This window comes from Manis pentadactyla, chromosome 6 (assembly GCF_030020395.1).
Source record: "Manis pentadactyla isolate mManPen7 chromosome 6, mManPen7.hap1, whole genome shotgun sequence".
NCBI lineage: Eukaryota > Metazoa > Chordata > Mammalia > Pholidota > Manidae > Manis > Manis pentadactyla.
Genome location: NC_080024.1, coordinates 112,344,560 through 112,364,848, shown reverse-complemented (window position 1 = coordinate 112,364,848; position 20,289 = coordinate 112,344,560). Strand labels below are relative to the sequence as shown.

Genomic DNA, 20,289 nt, shown 5'->3' with positions numbered 1-20,289 from the left:
CGTGGCATCTTCATACATTCTTTAAGGGCTGCTTCTGAACATGTTTTTCCTCTTAAACAGAATCCTAACCGTTTTCTCTAATCTTGACGAGGACAAATGCCATCATTCCTGGTTCCAGGATGCTGAGTGGCTGGAAGGAGTTAGCATATCTGAAGGCAACATCTACCAGGCAGGTTGAATTCGAGTGTTTTCCTTCTAGTCAAGCTATGTTTCTTCTCCAGGTTCCATCTTTCTTAATTACTCAAGTCAGAAGAATGAATGAAGCCACCATGTTGTTAAAGAAACAGCTGCCTAGTGTCAAAAAGCTGCTCAGGAGGAAAACCATAGAGCGAGAGGTAATGACAGCAAACGGAGGCGGGAATAGTGTTGCTTTCTCAAAGCACAGCACAGAGGAGTTTGTGATTTAGAACTGAAACTTCATATCCTCACAAAGTATCAGTCTTGTGATTATAAACACTATGGAAATTTTATCCATAGCAGAGTAGGGTGGTCTTTCCTTTTTGTCGAATTATATGCTTTTTGGTTAAAGTTCTTCAAATATCTCTATCATGAAGATTACTTAGTATTCTATTAAGCACGTAAGGCTAAAATACAAAGGCTGAAAGTCAACATTTTAGTGCCTGTGAACTAGATTTAAGGGTAATCTAGTTTACAGTATGTCTGATGTTAGAGGACAATTTCTTTGGTGATTGTTATAAAATATTACCAAATTCTTGGGTTATTTTGTGTAAATTCATTGCATTCTAAAACTTTTGCTTTAACACAGTTTATGTGGAGGTGCTGAATGGAAACAGGTTTTAGAATAATTTTCTTTACTGCTTAAATTCGAGGGTGATCATGAATGTCAGGCATTTCATTTGACCTTTAGGATGCAGAGCTACATGAAATTCACTTTGCTCTTAAAGGAACTTACACACTAATGTGGGAGACAAATGTATACAAGAACCATGAATATGCATTAAGTGCTAGACTAGTAGCTCAAAGTGCCAGAACCACACAGAGGAGAAAGAAACAAGCTCCAATAGGGGGAATTGTGGACAACTTCATGGAGGAAGTGACATTTGAACTACATCTTGAGGGATTGATAGCATTTTGAAGGAGCATGGAGGGGAAAGATCATCCAGGGAAAGGAATAGTAAATGTCAGGGCAGTAAGGTGGGAGTATTGCTAATTGATTTATCACAATCATAATGAATGCCTGTGCTCCTTTATTGATTAAAGGCAAAGAGTATATTCACAGTGTTGTGTAACCATCACCACTAATTCCAGAATATTTTCACCATCCCTAAAATATACCCCATACACCCAGTTAAGCACTCACTCCCCAATACCCCCTCCCCACAGCCCTTGACAAACACTAATCTACTTTTGTCTCCATTCTGGGCGTTTCACATAAATGGACTCATAGAATATGTGGCCTTTTGTGTCTGACATCTTTCACTCGTGCATGTTGTCAAATTTCATCTGTATTGTAGCATGTATCAGTGCTTCATTCTTTTTTTAAAATTTGTTCTTACATCCCTCATTTTTTAAAAAACTTTATTGTATTGAGAATGTAGGACATATGGTAAAATTTATCTATTTAAAGTATAAACTGCAGTGTTTTTTAGTATATTCACAGATATATACAACCATCGATGCAGTCAAGTTTAGAACATTTTCTTCACCTCAAAAATATTGGCCCCTTTGGCTTTTATCCTCCTAAACCACCTCAAGCCATTTCTTCCCACCAGTCCTAAGCAACAGCTTATCTAATTTCTAACTCTCGAGTTCCCTACTCTGGACTTTCAATGAATGAACTCATGTAATATGTGGTGTTTTGTGACTTGCTTATTTATATTCTCTTAGCATTATATTTTTCTGGTACATCCAGGTTGTAGTATGTATTGGTACTTCTTTCTTTTATATGGCCAAATAATATTCCATTATGTAGATTTCCACATACTGTTTATCCATTCATCCACTCACAGATATTCAGGTTGTTTACATTTTTGCTTATTAAGAATAATGCTGCTATAAACATTAATATACAAGTTTTTCTATGGACATGTGTTCACTTCTCTTGGGTATATGCTGTGTCATAAAGCAACTTCATATTGAATCATATGAGGAACTGCCAGACTTTTCCAAAGCAGCTGCACTATTTTTACATTTCCAGAGGCAGTGTGTGAAGATCCAGATTCCTCATTATCCTCACCAAAACTTGTTATTATCAGAATTCTTATTGTAGTCATATTGTGGATATAAAGCGAAATCTCATGTGGTTTTGATTTGCATTTCCCTGATGACTAATGGTGTTGAGCTTCTTTTCATGTGCTTATTGGCCGTTTGTGTATCTTCCTTGGAGAAATGTCTGTTCAGTTCCTTTATCCATTTTTGACTGGGTTGGCATTTTATTATTAAGTTGTAAGAGTTCTTCATATATTCTAGATACAGATCCTTTATCAGACGTATGATTTTAAAACATTTTTCCCATTCTGTGTGTTGTCTTTCCAATTTCTTGATTGTGTCCTTTGATACACAGATGTTTTTTATTATGAAAAAAATGTATCTACTATTTCTTTTGTTGTTCATGTTTTTGTTGTCATTAAGAATCCTTTGTCAAATTCAAAATCATGAAGATTTAGCTCAGTGTTTTCTCCTAAGAGTTTTATAATTTAAATCTTATATTTACCTCTTTGTTCCATTTTGAGTTATATTTAGTATATAATATGAGATGTCATTCTTTTGCACATGGCAATCCAGTTATCCCAGCATCATTTGTTGAAAACACTACTTTTCCCAGTGAATGATCTTGGCCCTCTTGTAAAAAATTGACCATAGATGTATAACTTTATTTCTAGACTCTTAATTATTTTCTAGTGGCCTATATGTCTTCCCTTATGACAGCACCGCACTATTTTTCTTACTGTAGCTTCCTTGCAAGTTTTGAAATTGAAAAATGTGAATTCTCCAACTCTTTTTTTCAAGTAAATTTGGTTATTTTAGGTCACATAATTTCTGTATAAATTTTACGATCAGCTTTCCTAATTCTGCAAAAAAGTAGTTGGAATTTCAGTAGGGATTGCATTGAAAATGTATATTGATTGGGAGGTATTGCCATCCTAATAATATGAAGTTTTCTATTCCATTGAAACGGATTATGTTTCCACTTATTTAGGTTTTCTATAATTTCTTTCAACAATCTTTTAAAGTTTTCATTGCACAAGTCTTGCACTTGCTTGATTATATTTACTTCCAAGTATTTTATTCCATTGTAAATGGAATTGTTTTCTTTATTTCATTTTTGGAAGACTAATGCGTAGAGCATGGAAATACAACTAATTTTTATATATTGATTTGCACCCTGCAGTTTTTCTGGAGTCATTTATTAGCTGTAAAAGATTGGTTTTGTATGTGTAGATTCTTTAAGATTTTCTATATATAATGTAATGTTATCTGTTAAAAGAATTTTCCTTCTTCCTTCCCAATCTGGATAACTTTTATTTATTTTCATTTATTTGTTTGCTTAATTTTCCCAGCTAGAATTCCAATAGAATATTAAATAAGAAGGCAAGAGCAGAGATCCTGATCTTCAGAGGAAAACTTTCCATTTTTCACCATATTATTATATGTGGATTTTTCTTATCTGTTCTTTTTATTATTTGTTCATTCCGTTTATTTAAACTAAAAACAAAAATAATTCACCCATTTCTCCCTCCCCACCCCCTGCGTATGGCAACCACCAATCTGTTCTCTGTATCTATTAGCTTGATTTTATATATGTGTATATAGATTCTACATGTAAGAGAGATAATGTAGCATTTGCCTTTCTCTGTCTGACTTATTTCACTTAGCATAATGCCCTTGAAATCTTGCCATTTATGACAACATGGATGGGCCTTGAGAAAACTCCAATCTGTTCTTAGTTTGTTGGTTTCTATCATGAAAAGGTATTCAATTTTGTGAAATGCTTTTTCTCTATCGAGATTATCATTTCTTTGTTCATTCTATTAATAGGCTTTATGACACTGATTCATTTTTCATATGCTGAATTAACCCTACATTCTTGGAATTATTCCTACTTGGCCAAGTTATATAATCCTTTTAGTATTGTGCTGGACAGGTTGCTAGTATTTTGTTGTGGATTTTTGCATCAGCATTCATAAGGGCTATTGATTTGTAGTTTTTATTTCTTGTATCTTCATCTGGCTTTGGTGTAAGGGTAATACTAGCTTTATGGAATGAGTTAGGAAGTATTCCTTCCTCTTCTATTTTTTATAGACAAGTTTAAGAATAAGTGGTATTAAAACTTTAAATGTGTAGTAGAATTCACCAGTAAACCACCTGGTTCTGGAATTTTCTTTATATGAATCTTTTTGAGTACTGACTCAATAGCTTTACTTGTTACAGTTCCATTCAGATTTCTATTTATTCTTGAGCCAGTATTGATAGTTTGTGTGTTTTTAGGGTTTTGTGTGTTTCATCTAGATTATCTAATTTGTTGACATACAAATCATTAATATTATTCCCTATCATCCTTTTTATTTCTGTAAGATTGGTAGTAATGTCCCCACTTAACTTAATTTTTAATTAGTATAATTAATTAAACTTGATCCCCACTTGATTAATAATTAGAATCTTCTCTTTTTTCTTGGTCAGTCTAGCTGAAGGTTTGTCAATTTTGTTGATCTTTTCAAAGCGCATACTTTTGTTTCACTGATTTTTCTCTATTGTTTTTCTATTCTCTGGTCCTCATTAAAATTCTAATTTTAATTATTTCCTTCCTTATACTTGTTTTGAGTTTATTGGCCTTGTTTTAGTTTCCTAATATGATAGGTTAGGTTCTTGATTTGAGATATTTCTTTTTTAATGTAGGTATTTACAGCTATACATTTTCCTCTGAGCACTACTTTTACTCTATCTTACAAATTTTGGCATTTTGTGTTTCATTTTTGTTCATCTCAGAGTGTTTCCTAATTTCTCCTTGACCCATTGGTTATTTAAGAGTATGTTAATTCTCAAATATTTATGAATCTTCCAAATTTCCTTCTTTTGCTGTTTTCTAATTTCATTCCATTGTGGTTGAAGAATATATTCTGTATTATTTTAATATTTTTAAATTCAGTGAGACTTTTTTGTGGCTGAACATACTGTCTATCCTGGACAATGTTCTATGTGTAATTTAGAAGAACGGATTCTGCTGTTGAGTAGAGTGTTCCATAGATATATGTTACGTCTAGTTTATAGTGTTGTTCAAATTTTCTTTTTTCTTTCTGATCTCCTGACTAGTCATTTTATCATTTATTACAATAAGGTACTGAAGTCTCATAACTGTTGCAGAACTATTTCTGCCTTGAATCCTTTTTTCTATATGTCTCATCTGTGTTTTTTGTTCCTCATTGCCTCCATTACTGCCTTTATTTGTGTAGAATACTTTCTAGTGTACCATTTTATTTTACTGTTATTTTTGTTGAAAGAAACAGATGTTTATTTTACTATATATTTTTTAATCATCTCCTTAGTGGTTGCTCTGGGTATTACAAGTATCCTAATTTATAACAATCTAGTTCATATTAGTTCTACCTTAAAATCAATAGTATAGAAAAACTTCCTACATATGTACCTGCACCAACCCTTCTTTAGGTTACTATAGCTAAAAATTACATCTTTATATATTGTATACCCATTAAGATACATTAATAATTCTTGCTTATGCACTTGTCTTTTAACTTAGATAGAAAAAAACAGTCGAGTTATAAACAAATAAAAAAACCACATTAGTACTGCCTTTTGTAATTACTTATGCAGTTACCTCTTCTGGTTTTCTTTATTTCTTCATGTGGATTTGAGTAGGTCTAGTATCCTTTCTTCAGCCTGAAAGGCTATCTGTAGCAACTCTTGTAGAGCAGGTCTGCTTGCAATGAGCTCTCACAGTTTATCTGGGAATGTCTTAATTTCTTCTTCATTTTTTGTGGTTTAAGTTTTTATTTCATAATGATAAACTTGGCAATCCAGCCAGACTTGGAGGGGGATAAGGAAAATATGGGACCCAAATAACTACAGTAAGAGCACAAAGATTATGGGATGTTTCAAGAGAGGGGGTGAAGGGGTGTTCTTTTAAGCTGTAGGAGAAATAGTCTAGGGGTTAAGATAAAACACCAGTCAAATGTATTAGATTTGTCAAAAGTTAGCAATGGTGATCTTCTTGCTAGTCTTGCCATTCTTGGACCCAAAGCACTTCGTGGCTTCCACAATATTCATGCCCTCTTTAAACTTGCCGAAAAGCACATTCTTGCCATCCAATCACTCAGTCCTGGCAGAGCAAATGAAAACCTGGAAGCTGTGTTCAGTCCAGTATTTGCCATGGACAAGATGCCAGTACCCACATACTTCATAATGAAATTCTTATTATCAAATTTCTCTCCATAGATGTGCTTGCTACCATACGACATCACCATCCTAGCACATAAATCCCAGAATAGTTCTGTGCAAGCAGGAAACTTTATAAGCAAATCCTTTCTCCCCAGCGTTCAGAGCACAAAAGTTTTCTTTGTCTTTGGAACTTTGCAAACAGCTTGTAGGAGACATAACCTAAGGGTCCTTTGGCCAGGCTAAGGCCAGATTGGTCAATTGAAACCTAAAGTGTCAGGGTGGGGGGTCTTATCTAAGAGGCACACAAGGGGAAGACCCTGGGATATGGAAGAGACAGTTGATCACAGGGCTCTTGGGGAAGTCATATCAGGATCTTACATTTGCTTCTGACTCTGTGGCTGCCTTCTGGGGCATGCACGTGCAGGAGGGGGCTAGTGTTAGTTTAGGGCCCCTGCAGGTCCCTTGACCAAACAAAATGTATGCTGGGGCAGCAGTACCATAGAGTAGCTTAGCTAAACTGTCTACCAGTGTTCTTCGCCTTTTTCACATGAATGATAACATAAATGAAACACTGTCCTGTGTCTTGCTTTACAGACTTAAGAAAATATGGGATGATTCCATATGAGTCTGTAAAGCCTTCTTTGCCTCTTTAATGGCATTCTGTAGACACATTGTAATTGATTTAAGCAATCCCATATTGTTTAACAGATTGTGTCAAATCTTTCATTATTAAGATTTATGCATCAGTGAAAAAACTTACAGATGTATTATTTCTCACAAAGGAAGTATATTTACAGAATAAATTTATAAATGTGGAATCGTTGGGTTAAAGTGTATATGCATTTTATAATTTGATGAATATTGCCAAAATGTTTTCCATAAAGACTGTACCAGTTTATACTTCCAACAGCAACATACACTTATTTCCCAATATTAATCCTAAGGACTAAATGTGTTTTATTTAGGTTACAAGTCCCAAAGTTTCGAAGGTACTACAAAAATCACCCTCTTCAAGAAGACTGGTAAGAAAACAATTTCCTTTTCTACCTAATTATTAACTCCCTACATAGTATTCCCTGGCTACATCCACCATTATCTGTGTATAATTTTGGTCATAATATATCCTTCAAACTTGACATTTTCAGGGTGGTCCATGAAAGAGGTTGTTGCAGCTCAAATAACTGATGACTCAAAATGTGCAGTCAGCATTCTGGACACAAGTGTGAATACTATAGGAAGTTATAGGGAAAATGGGATTAATATGATCACTGGTTCAATAATGGCAGGACTATGGAATTTATCTTACAGAAGGTTCTAGAGAGCTGGAAGTAGAAGGACATAAGATGCCCAAAAGAGCATTTTAAGAATGTGGTCTTGGCTGCAGTGAACCCAGGGGTGCTCTGCCCCCAAGTCCAAATCCCTCAATATCTATTCCCTGGCATGCTTTCCTGTCTTGTGTGTAATAGTAGAAACGTCTGTAAGAATTGACATTGATTTAAAATACTTTGTATTAGTTTCCTAGTGCTTGTATAACAAAATACCACAAAGTAGATGGCTTAAAACAATAGAAATGTATTCTCTCACAGTTTCAGAGGCTAAAAATCCAAAATCAATGTATCAGCCTGGTTGTTTCCTTCTAAGGATCTGTTCCTGACATCATTCCTAGCCTTTGGTGATGCCAGCAATTCTTGGTGTTCCTTAGCTTGTCGATGCACCACTCCAGTCTCTGCCTCCATCTGTACATGGCATTCACTGTGTATGTGCGTCTGAGTCTTTCCTCATATGAGGACACCAGCCATATTGGATACAGTATGACCTCCAGTAAGACCTTATCTTAGTTACATCTGCAATGACCCGGTTTCCAAATAAGATTATTTCTCAGGTCCTGAGAGATAAGACTTTAACATATCATTTTGGGGAACACAATTCAACCCATGATGCGTTCCTTCCAAGATATGTATTTAGTTGATCCACATAAACCTTCTACATCAGCAATTCCATCCTTTAAGAATGTTCAAACTGAAAATGATTGTAAAGAGTAGCCATATTCCCAAATAGAAATTTATTTCTGTTCATCTCTAGATAGAGGATTAATTTTTAAAATGTTCAAAATCTTGAAACAAAAGGAATTTTCCAGTCAATCCTGATAAAATAGAAAGTCCTGTTAATTAAATAGCACTGTTCTTTGAAAATTTCACTTAACAAGAGCCTCAAGTCCCCAGGCCAATCTTGTCCTATGAAAGCAGAGAAATTCAGTTTGGGCCAACCATTCATTGTCACTGACTAAACAAAAAAGGATATTTGAAAAGCCATATTTTTTAACCGATCCTTAAAATTTTCATTCGATTGATCTCTCAACATATATTGAAATACAGATTTCTGCTTAAAGTAGGCTTACATTGTTCAAGAAAATGCATTGATAGAAACATTAGGTTTTTGTCACAACCCAGATTTACTTCTGTCATTATTGGAAAGCATTATAGTAAAAGCCCAGATTAGGATAGTCATTAGTGAATCTCCTGATAAAAAGAAAACAGGGTTTCATTCTGGTTAAATACTGGTCAGAATAACACGGGCTTCACGTCTCTTAAGTGGAATCATTGAACTGCTCTTCACCCTAGTCTGACAGAATGAACTGCCTTTTTCCTCATTCTCAGTCTGATGTGCCGGAAGGAGTCATAAGGGTCCACGCTCCACTTCTCTCTAAGGTGTCCATGGCCATTCAACTCAATAGTCAAACCAAAGCCAAAGACATACTGGCGAAATTTCAATATGAGAACAGGTAAGTAAAAGTAAATATAGGTCTCTGTACAAGGAAGATGAACTTCTTTTAGATGAGCAAGTTACCAGGCATTTAGAAATTTGGCCTTTTTGAAAAATTAAAATCTGTTAATTTGGAGACTTTACCAGCAGATGAAAAGTCAAAAGTAGAGAAAGAAGTTAAGTAGTCCATAGAATTGTTAGTAACAGAGAAGTTGTTGTGGGTTTTTTTTAAGGAATTTCTACAAATAAGATTCTTAATAAGTATCTTCCCTCTAGGTGGCTACTGAGTTTTATTTTATTTAAAATATATATATATAACAAGTTAGTTTTGTAGATATCTTGATAGAGGAATATCATTATCCCAGTGTCTTTTGTGGTTTAAGCTGCCATATAAGACAGAGTTTATGTAGTTAAATGGATATTGTAGCTCTTGCTTTCCTACTCATGCTACTAAATAAGTATTTTGATCAAAATACTTCTGCATGTCTGCCATAAGTCACCTTAAAACAACATAAGTCATGATAATTATTGTTTAGACATGCTTATTCAAGCATAAAGTTTGCCCTGAGATTTTCAAAAGATGAGAACCACTAGTTTAAATCTATTCATTAGACAACTGGTACAGTTTGACGGGCTTTGGTAAAACTCTGACAGATACCCTTAAAAAGAAGCTGTCCAGTCATATTAAAAAAGGAAAGCCATGTCGGGAAAAAAAATTGCAGAAATTTACATACTGTAAGACTCCATTTAATAACACTTTGAAATGACAAAATTTTAGATAGACTATAGATTTGTGGTTGCCAGAGGTTGGGGAGGGCTGATCATGGGAGGAGGATGGGACCAATTACGAAAGGATAACAGAAAGGACCTTCTGGTGGTGGAACTGGTCTGTATCTTGATTGTAGTGGTCAGTGAAAGAACCTCCACGTAATTGTATTGCACTTAATATACACAAATGAGTGTAAATGAAATAAGAAATCTGAATTAAATGGGTGGATTGTATCAATGTCAGTATCCTCACTGTGACATTATACTATAGTTTCCCAAAATGTTACTATTGGGGAGAACTGGGCAAAGAGTACAAGGAATCTCTGTTTTATTTCTTAAAACTACATGTGAATCTACAATTATCTCAAAAAAAATTCCAATTATAAAAAAAGAGCAGCCAATAAAAGAAATATATGGTGCTAGAAGCAAGGATGGTGGCTTTCTCTGAGGGCAGAGGGATAACTGACTGAGAAGGTGTGACTAGTGACTTCTAAGAAGTTCCTTTTTTAGATAGGGGGACTGCTGAATGGGGTATTCACTGTGAAAATTCAAGGTGTATATTTATGATATGTGCATGATATGTTTTAAATATATGTTATATATATATGAGATTATATATATTCGTATATAATATACATAAACTATATTTTATATATAAAATTTATAGCTTATATATATGTATATACAAATATATATTTCTATACATATAAAATTTATATATAATGTAAATATATAAAATCAAAGCTTACGTAAAGTAGAAGGCCACAGGAGCCCTGAACATTTACTCCTCTCTGCTGCTGGTTCCTCACAACTGAGACACTAAATAGTTGCCACTAGGCAGTAGTAAGAGACTGGAAAGTCCTTTGGAGGGATTTGGACATCCAACAGCTTCCTAGTTATATGTGTTGCAAACTGTGTGTGTACTCTCATGTAGACCTTTAGTAGAAAGAAGATGTTTCTAATAAAAATAAGTTAGAACCAATGACTGCAAACCACTTAAATCCTTGTATCAGTTTCATCAAAAGATCTTGTCCTGTCCACTTTCTTACTAGTTAGAACTGAGGCCTTTTCCAGTTTAAAAGTTGTAACCTGGTCCATTTTTGCCTGTTTCACTAGAGACTTATTTTCTGGCTGACTGCTTATCACCTCTTGTGTCTGTGTAATGAAAGGGGAGCGGCATCTCATTCCTCCCAGGTCCTCCCTCTCACAGCTGAGAAACCTTGGACGTAACAGAACAGTAAGGCTCTGGAAGGTAGAAAAATGAGTGAGTGCGGACGGCCTGGAGACATGGGGCCTCATGGAATCCCATCGTAGTGATTTCCTGGGCTTCCTTCCAGCCTCCAGTATCCCTGGCAGCACGCTACGGAGACCTCCAGCCTGGTACAGGCACAGATGGAAAACCGGCTCCAAGGAAAGCTTGCTCCCTCTAGCCAAAATCCTGGAGAAAGGGTGGCTTGCCTTCCAAAAACATTTTGGCAATACCTACCCTATTTCACCAAACACCAAGAGAAATAAAACAGACTGCCACCCCTTTGGTTTCAGTGGGACCAAGAGGGCCACTGACCTACTGTGCCCCACCCAACAGAACCAGGTGGTGATCCAGTAGTGCCCTGACTCGAGCTGAGTCTCCACCGCCGCCCAACAGCAGACTGAGCAAGGTAATGCAAGGCAGTCCTTTGACCATCAGGATCCCTTCCTCCCACAGAGCCAGGAAGGCCCAGGAGGAGCTGAGCTCACCCAGCAGAACAGAGCTATGAGGCAACCGTCTGTTTCTCCCCTGCTCCCTGGTAGCAGCAGAGCCCAGCAGGGGTCTCAACTGACACCCCCAATCAAAGGCAGTGAAACAGTGCTGGGTGGTGCCCCACTTCCCCGGGCAGATGGCAGTGAGGCCCAGCAAAGAGCTGGAATACACACCCACCCAGACCTCTTGCTAAACCTCAGCAGGAGGACTGCCTACCAAAAAATGAAGATTAAATAAGATCTGGGGTCTCATGATAGCCAGAATGTCCATGATATGATACAAAATCCCTCATTATACTTAAACCAGGAAAATCAGGAATGAGCAAAGACAATCAACGCTAAATTGTCTACCAACACTAAACTGAATCAAATGTTAGAATTGTCTGACAATGATTATATGGCATCCATCCAAAAAAGCAAGCAATTTCAAATTCCCTTGAAACCAGTGAAAAGTAGAACATCTCAGCAAAGAAATAGAAGTTACAGAAAAGAATGAAATGGAAATTATAGAACTGAACGATACAATAACTGAAATTAAAAACCCATTAGATAGGCTTAATAGTGGAGTGGAGACGACAGAGGATGTAATTGGTAAATTCAAGGACATATCAATGGCATTATCTATTCTGAACAACAGAATGAAAACAGACCAAAAATAATGAATAGTCTCGGGGATTCTCAGACCTGTAACAAGAGAGCTAACACTTGTATCATTGGTGTGCCCGAAGGAGAGAAAACAGAGTGGGACTGAAGAAGTATTTGAATAAATAATGACTGAAAACTTCCCAAATTAGCAAAAGGCATAAACTTACATATTCAAGAAACTAAGTGAACCCAAATAGGACAAACCAAAGAAATCCATGCCAAAACAATATTAATATAAACTCATAAAAATTAAAGACAGAAACCTTGAAAGCATCTAGAGAGAAGCAATTCATTTCAATTCAAATTATAGTGAATTTTTCATCTGAAACTGTGGAGGCCACATGGAAGTTGCATAACATTTGTTGAAGTACTAAAGAAAAGAACTGTAGCCTTGAACTCTATATCCAGCAAAAAATATTCTTCTAGTGGAAAGGGGAAATATGTATATTCTTGGACAAAGGAAAATTAAGGAATTTTTGTCACTCGCGAATCTACCCATAAAGAATAGCTAAAGGAAGTTCTCTCAACAGAAAGAAAATGATAGCAAAGGCTTGGAACATCAGAAAGGAAAGTAGAACATCAGATTGTGTAATATTTGGGGAGTTATTTTTGGTGATTTGTTTTTATTATTGGACAGAGACATTCAATGAAGTCAACGTCACACAGTTTGCAGAGTATTAGGCAAGCTCAGAAATAAGGATGTGGGCTGAGGAGAGAATCTCATTCAATCTCACTCAACCTGACTTCTCTTGAACTGAGAGTCATGTGACCAATGACAGGGCAACATTAAACATCCAGCTGCTCCTTGGCGAGCCTGTATGTGTCAGTAACAGTTTGCTTTATTAAATGGAACCAACAGTTGTAGATACAAGGGCTCCGGGCTGAGCACAGCAGACCGTCTTGGTTTGGAAAGTCCCATCCTCTCTGTGCCTCAGATGATTGTCTGTGTCAAAATAAAAACCAGTTGTTTTTATAAAAACTTCAGTCATAACAATTATTTCTGAGGTGTATTTTCCTCCAGGGAGAATGAACTGTTTTGTTGCCATAGTTATATAATCCACAGATTTACTTCCGATCATGGAAGAGGGTTTAAATTATATTGCTATATTGCTTCTCCTTTTTTCAGTCATGGTTCATCAGAACGCATTAAGATTCAGAACCAAAGGTTATATGAGATTGGAGGAAATATAGGTAAGCATTCTTTAATAATGTTTATTCCTACATTCTCTGATTTCTCTAAAAGAAACCACTGTAATTTAGAGTTGGAAAGTCCTTCAGAAGATTCATGCAAAATAAAGGAGAGAACATCATGGAACTTTCAGAAGCATGACACCATTTTTGTTTAACTTACGTGCTTTCACTCTCAGCTCAAGTTCATTCTTCCTATTTCCCTGAACGGGAACAAAAAAGAGTCTAAAGAAAATTCCCTCTGCTTGCAACTGTGTCCTTACCTTCTGTGGCCATGTCTTCTGGTTGTCCTGCTCCTAGTCCAGCTGACCTGCCCACGCTTCTCTTTAAGGCCAGCACCTCCACACTTGGGTCCCCTCCTGCCTGATGAGGACGCTGCTCCAGTCACACACACACACACCCGCCACTCTCTCCTGCACCATCAGCTTTTCCTCCCAACTTCATCATTCCTATCTGCATTAAAAATGTGGTAATTTCTCTCATCTTTACAAAACTCTCTTGGCCCCCTTGAAGTCTACTCCCATCTCTCAGTTCCACTTTACAATAGAAACTCCTTGAATCAGTTGTCTGTACTCCAGTTTCTTCCTCTTGTTCCCTCTTGAAACCACTCGAGTCAAGTTTTACCCCTCAACACTTCACTAAAATCGCTCCCTTGTTGAGGTCACCAGAGAATGCTCACGTTGTGAAATCCCATCATTCATCTGTCTTTATAACTGCCTGAGTTGATCTTTCCCTTCCTTGAGGAAGCATTCTCTTCACCTGGTTTCAGCCTCTGGCTTGCCTCCCCCTTCACGGGCTGCTCCTCTGAGTCTCTTGCCTGGTACTTCTCAGCCTCTTAACATTGGAGAGCTTTAGGGCTGTTGTTGGGACTCTTCTCTGTCTGTAACTTCCTTGGTGAGCTCACTCGACCCCATTGCATTAAATATACCTGTGTGCTGATGCCTCTCAAATTTATATCCAGACTTCCCCTCAGCACCAACTCTGCATATCCTGTCACCAGGCACCGTGCCTTGGGGCCTTTGCATTTGCTCTGACTCATGCTTCAGATGCTCTCCTCTAGGGTGCTCATTCTCACTCACCTCTTCCAGGTGCTTGCCACTCTGTCACCTTCCCCATGAGACCTTCCTGGATCATACCCTCTCCAGGTGCCTTCCCAGCTTTGTTGTTCTCTATTGTTCTTACCAACATGAGACTGCCTTCATTTTACACTTGCTTATTTGCCAGCTGCTTTGTGCCATTTTTAGAATGTAAGCAACCTGAGGGCAATTAATTTTGACTGTCTGATGGATTGCTGTAGCCCCAGCCCCTAGACTAGTGCCTGGCACATAACTCTCAAGAAATATTTGATGAATGAAGCAAGCAAGCAAGTAATCAAATATTGTGGTTTTGTTTGAGGCTTCAGTATACATTTCAAACACACTATACATAAAGATATTCAAACATATTCACCCCGTGGAATGATCTTTTGGTATCATTACCAGATCCCCTGCCTATGGGCATTGCATTCATAGTAAAGAAATGAAATGAGAATCCTAATAAGAACTTAATTTTACTCTTCTCTAGTCCTGGTCAAGTCATTACTCCATAAAACCATCAGAGGACATGTATTATCATAGAAATGATCTGATTATACCCAAAACTATTCTTCCTGTATTTTTCTATGATGTGGTATTTCAATTTGCATGTGATTGGTATGTGTTTCTCTACAATTTCACATTGGGTTTATTTGAAGTCATTCAGTCAGAAAGGAAGGAAGAAAGTAGGGAAGGAAGAAGGAAGACAGGAAGGAATGTTGGCTTTGCTAAGAAACTTTAAATGTATCTACTTACTTTTGCCTGAGCAAGCTTTATTGATCCTATTCAAACCTCACAAACACATACGCACACACATGCATGTGCACGCACAGATGTGTGCACTCTCAAAAACATTCTTTCATTTTCTCTTTTAGGGCAGCATTGTTTGGATCCAGATGCTTATATGTTGGATGTGTACCATGTAAATCCTCAAGCAGAATGGGTGATTAAACCCAAATCAAGTTTTTGAAGTACCTTCCCCGATGGCAGCTATCATGTGTTATATACCAAGAAGACCCTCCGTTTGGTAGGGGAGAAGCCACATTGCTTTTTGACGTGTTTGTTCCTATAACCCTCTTGGTGTTTCTCAGCCCAAATGGTGTCTTCCTGCATTGTCAGCATGAACTTTGGAAGAGGACCTGGTTGACTGTGAGCTGATGCTGTCTCATGATGGTTCCGTAAAATGAGTGAAGGAAAGAAGATTTGATCTTTCCAGAAGAAAGACTAATCTTGAACATGCAAGTCTAATCATTTCTGGCACTTTGACTTCACAGCAGAAATGAACTTGGTCCTATGCCTGGAGATAAGAAACACTTCTTTGCGTAGCAAATGCTACCAAATGTAAGAGGTGGAAAAGACTTTGTTTTAAATACTTATAGACATATATTGACCTTTCTGAACAAGAATGCCAGAAATATCAGTAATTTCTGCTCTGTAAAATAATTCAGATCTACTCTCCAAAGGGATTCGCTTTCTTAAGTTGCACATACAATATTTATGCTCTGACCTAACTTCTGCTTAAAGAACACTGTGTTGTTATGTTTGCCATCCTGTATTATCACTGTCACCATTCTGATGCAAATGGTCATTTCTTCATCTTGAACTATTGAAAACTGTATTTGTAAGGCTTATTCTCTTATGATCACAGGTCACCATGGGGAAGGTTAGTTTGACAAAGAGTGTTCTTATGCTTCCATAACCTTCTGTATACGTAGTAGTCACAGAGCCTCTATTTTCGTATCATGATTTTGGTGCTCAATGAATTGCTTTACATGTGCCAGACACAGATTTCCTTTCCTGATCAAATACATCATTTTTAAAAATATTTTGCAACTGTCAGTAGTCACTTCTGCAGCCCCAATTGAAAAATACAAAACCTTCTTTATCCAACTGTTCTTTATCCAAGAATGCTGAAAAATACTGTTATATTCAAATTGTACATGCTGTAAAAGCAGATATTGTTCTGTTCATCAATCATGGACATGACCAAGCCCAGAGGATTAGCATTAGGCTTTAAAATCACATGCATATTTGGTAAACTGAAACCTGTCATGCTATTGAGAGCCTGCAGAGCCATTTTCCAGACCTGCAATTATCAAGAACACAGTTCTCCACAATTCTAATCGAGAGCAAATCTAAAACATGCTGAGGTGTCAGTTCTGCCTTGTATCTTGAGACCTCAGATACTGTCCCTCTAGGATTTCCTGGAAATGGGAAAAGAGGTCTCATTTATTCCAAGTGTGTGCTTTGGATTAGAATCCACAGGTTGAGATTTTGATAAATTTATACTGGTTTTAATGAGATTTAACACCCAAATGACTCTCTTGCAATTCAAACAGTAGACAAAATTGCCCACAAATGCAGAAAAAATCTTATCTGCTTACCAGTCTCAAAACATAATGTGGTAATAATTTAAGCCTATATATATAAGAAAAATTTTGTATGCTGCATTATGCCTAGATATGTTAAAAACATTAGTTATATTTAACATGTATAATTGTATTTCCTGCCATTAGGATTTTGTTTTGTTTTTATAGAAAACTGAAGTATTCATTTTATTTGCTTGTTTGAGAATTTTTATTTCCTTTGACTGAAAACCCATTGGAAGGTAAATGTGTCTTAAAGATTTATATTTAAACATATTCTTACATTTCATCATTTTTGCAATGTATGGCTAACTGATAGCACATGAATTTGCATGATGAATTTTGAGAGTCTGAAAAATTACTTTTTTGTTTTTACAATTCAATCAACAGAGGTAAACATTTTACTTTATGTAGTTGTTAGGTTGCAAGACATAAAGTGGCACTAATTATGCCCACACACAAAGAAGAAATTCTTCAAATTAGCTACCTTACACTTCTATGAATATATGAAACCATAACTGATTTTTCTCATGGTAGTTCCTATCATTTAGAGTAGTTAAATGCTGATGTGTTTATGTATAAAACTCACAGATCTACTCATTTAATTTTTATTTGGGAATTTTCATTTCATCTGACTGAGAACACAGTAGGACCTCATACATAAATTCTAAGGGTTTAAGCTTTATTCCACTTGTCATCAGTTTTAAATAAATGGCTAACAGATGGCAGGTAAAAAAAAATAGGCTTCTGGGTTTCTTACCCAGTTCTATGTGGTTTTGGATGTCAAAGATATAGTTGAGTCAATAACTTTAGATTAATCACTTCAATATATTCAAGGATGTGACAACTTTCAAGTAACTATATAACATGGAAGGCCATGTCAATCCCAGTATCAATGGATATAACTTTTATTCTTAGTTTTTTCAATAGGAGAGTTTTCAGTAGGGAGACTAATTTGTGTGTGGGTAATGAGGTTCTTTTTACTAATTTTTACCCTTAAAGAATAAATAAACCCCTACAATTAAAATTCAAAAATGCCTGTTCACGAAGTACTGAAGAAAGCTATTTTTGCCTTAGCAAGAGTTGTTATAGAAGACTTACAGTAATCTGAAAAAGAGTGTTATTATTTGCAAATAAAAGAACTAGGCCTCTAAATTCTATTCTTAACAGCTTCCCACTCTACCTAGAGCCAAGTACTCTGGGTATACAGTTAGGAAAAAAATATTCAGGAAAGTATTAGAGAAAATTAATATTTGGGGAATACTTATTCAGAAACAACCTGAGAACTGGTGCATTTTTTTCTTCATTCTGCAAAAGAGGATCCCTTTGTTAAGCAGCTCACTTGGGGATGTGATTCCTGGAATCAATCATCTTCAAACCAACTGGAATATCAATTTCTTTACAATGTATATACAGCATAAACTACCTCACTTGCCTTTATTGGGGAAAAATAATGGACCTTAACAATTTTTGTTACAAACTGTCCCTGAGTCTTATTATTTAAGTCATTCAGTTAGGTTTCAATGTACATTTAATAATATTCCTTTAATAATGTAAAATATTTCTGGCAAAAGCTTTCAAGTCAAAAATGCTCTGTAACTGTGATCTGTGGTAGACTCTGAGAGAATTTGTGTCCTTCAGTCATTGTCTTGTGTGTTTAGCCATACTGAAGTGCAGGTTCTCAAAGGTGGGAATAATATTCATCTTTTCTTTCAGGCATTTTTCAACCATTTTCATTGCATCGCACTTAACTGAAAAGTAACATGAGATGAAAATGTCCCTTCTTTCTGTCAAGCACATTTCAACAGTTCTTCACAAATCTATCACACGCCTGAAAAGAATATATACAATGGGATTGAATATTTTACAGTTTCTGACAGGCCTTCTCAACTGTTTTCCATAAATATGTCACTTAATGAAAAATAACATGACATGGGTTAAAATGTTTCTTTCAAGTATTTTCAACAGTTTTACATACACGCACATACACACACACCTTAGTTTAAAAATAACATCTTTTCTTCCATTTTTCCAGCAATTTTCTAAAACTGTGATTCGTTTGAAAAAAATCACATAATGCCAATGTTTTATGTTGTCTCCCACCTCAAACTTAATGTTGATTCTTTTGCCCCATCAGCTTTCATTGTTAAGTATAATATGTACGTTGCATTTTATCCATAAAAATAAAGAGAGAAAAACTAACAGCATTTGTCATGAGAATTATTACATTCAGATAGTCTAAGGGCACCGGGGTGCTGGCGGGAGGGCTGGAAAAGGTTTGTGTGTGAGCCCCGTCTCCGTCACTTACAGCCAAAAATGGTCTTGACCAAAAACTGTGTAACACTATGGTAAAGATGGATGGTTGTAAGCAGGGGGGTGTAAATTGAATAAACAAGCGCTATTTCCTAAATTCTTTCTGATGTGGCACTTTGTCCTAACAGGTTTTTAATATGTACTTTAAAAAATCAAACTTTCAATAGATACAGAAAAGACATTTGACAAAATTCCATGCCCATTAAAGTTTTTTTAAAAGTTCAATATTTTACTGTGTCTTGTACAAAAGACAAGATGAAGAAATAAAAGGCATAAAGACTAGAAGAGAAGAAATAAGGTGGCCTGTATTCACAAATAATATGAGTGTGTAGAAAAGCTTAAGGTGGGTATCTTCAACTATTAGAACTAATAATTTAACAAAGCCATGGCATAAAAGATTATTAAATAAAAATCAGTTGTGTTTTTTCTATTGGCAGCAAACATGGAAAATAAGTTTTTTAACTTTCATTTACTATAATTGTAGAAAAATATAAAATACTTATGAATACATTTAACAAAATATATGCAAAATGTGTGCTAAAAACTACAAATATTTTTGGTAGAAATTAAAGAAGAGCTAAAACAAATGTACAGATATACCATATTTCTGAATGGGAGGAGATGGATGGAAGTACATTGGCAAAATGTCACTTCTAAACAAGTAGATCTGTGGACAGTGCAATTCCAATCACAATGTCAGTAGGCTTTTTGCATAGAAATTGATGAACTAATTATAAAATATAAGATGTACAAGGATCTGAAATATCTAAATCTTACAAGTTAAAAAAAGAAGTTTTTAGAATGAGTGATTTCAAGACTTACTATATAGCTACAGCTATTAAGACAATATGAAACAGAGCAAATATCAACACTTAATATATATTGAAACAAAATAGCACAGAGATAAGTGCCCACTTGTATGGTCATTTGATTCACAACACTAGTCTGAACTGAGATGTGTTCTACTTGTTTTTGATTTTGAACACTTAATAGGAAAGAATGTAAAATATCTCATTGGTAATATTATTACATGTTAAATTATAACATTTTAGATAATTGGTAATTATATTGGTAAATTT

At 35.8% G+C, this 20,289-nt stretch overlaps 1 protein-coding gene across 6 annotated transcripts in view; it reads left to right on the top strand.

Moving 5' to 3' along the window:
• The window catches only part of ARHGAP28 (Rho GTPase activating protein 28), a 183,584-nt gene extending 164,480 nt beyond the window's left edge, over nt 1-19,104 (top strand). For 5 of the 6 annotated variants that reach the window (XM_057504055.1, XM_036880676.2, XM_036880674.2 and 2 more), the window contains 6 exons: nt 222-335; nt 7,320-7,376; nt 9,012-9,136; nt 13,397-13,461; nt 15,407-17,999; nt 18,666-19,104. In XM_057504055.1, the coding sequence (XP_057360038.1) occupies nt 222-335; nt 7,320-7,376; nt 9,012-9,136; nt 13,397-13,461; nt 15,407-15,501 (456 nt within the window). In that variant the 3' untranslated portion in view covers nt 15,502-17,999; nt 18,666-19,104. The remainder of the gene's footprint in view (nt 1-221; nt 336-7,319; nt 7,377-9,011; nt 9,137-13,396; nt 13,462-15,406; nt 18,000-18,665) is intronic. The other variant, XM_036880675.2, reaches the window with a different exon arrangement.
• The last annotated feature ends 1,185 nt before the right edge of the window (nt 19,105-20,289 follow it).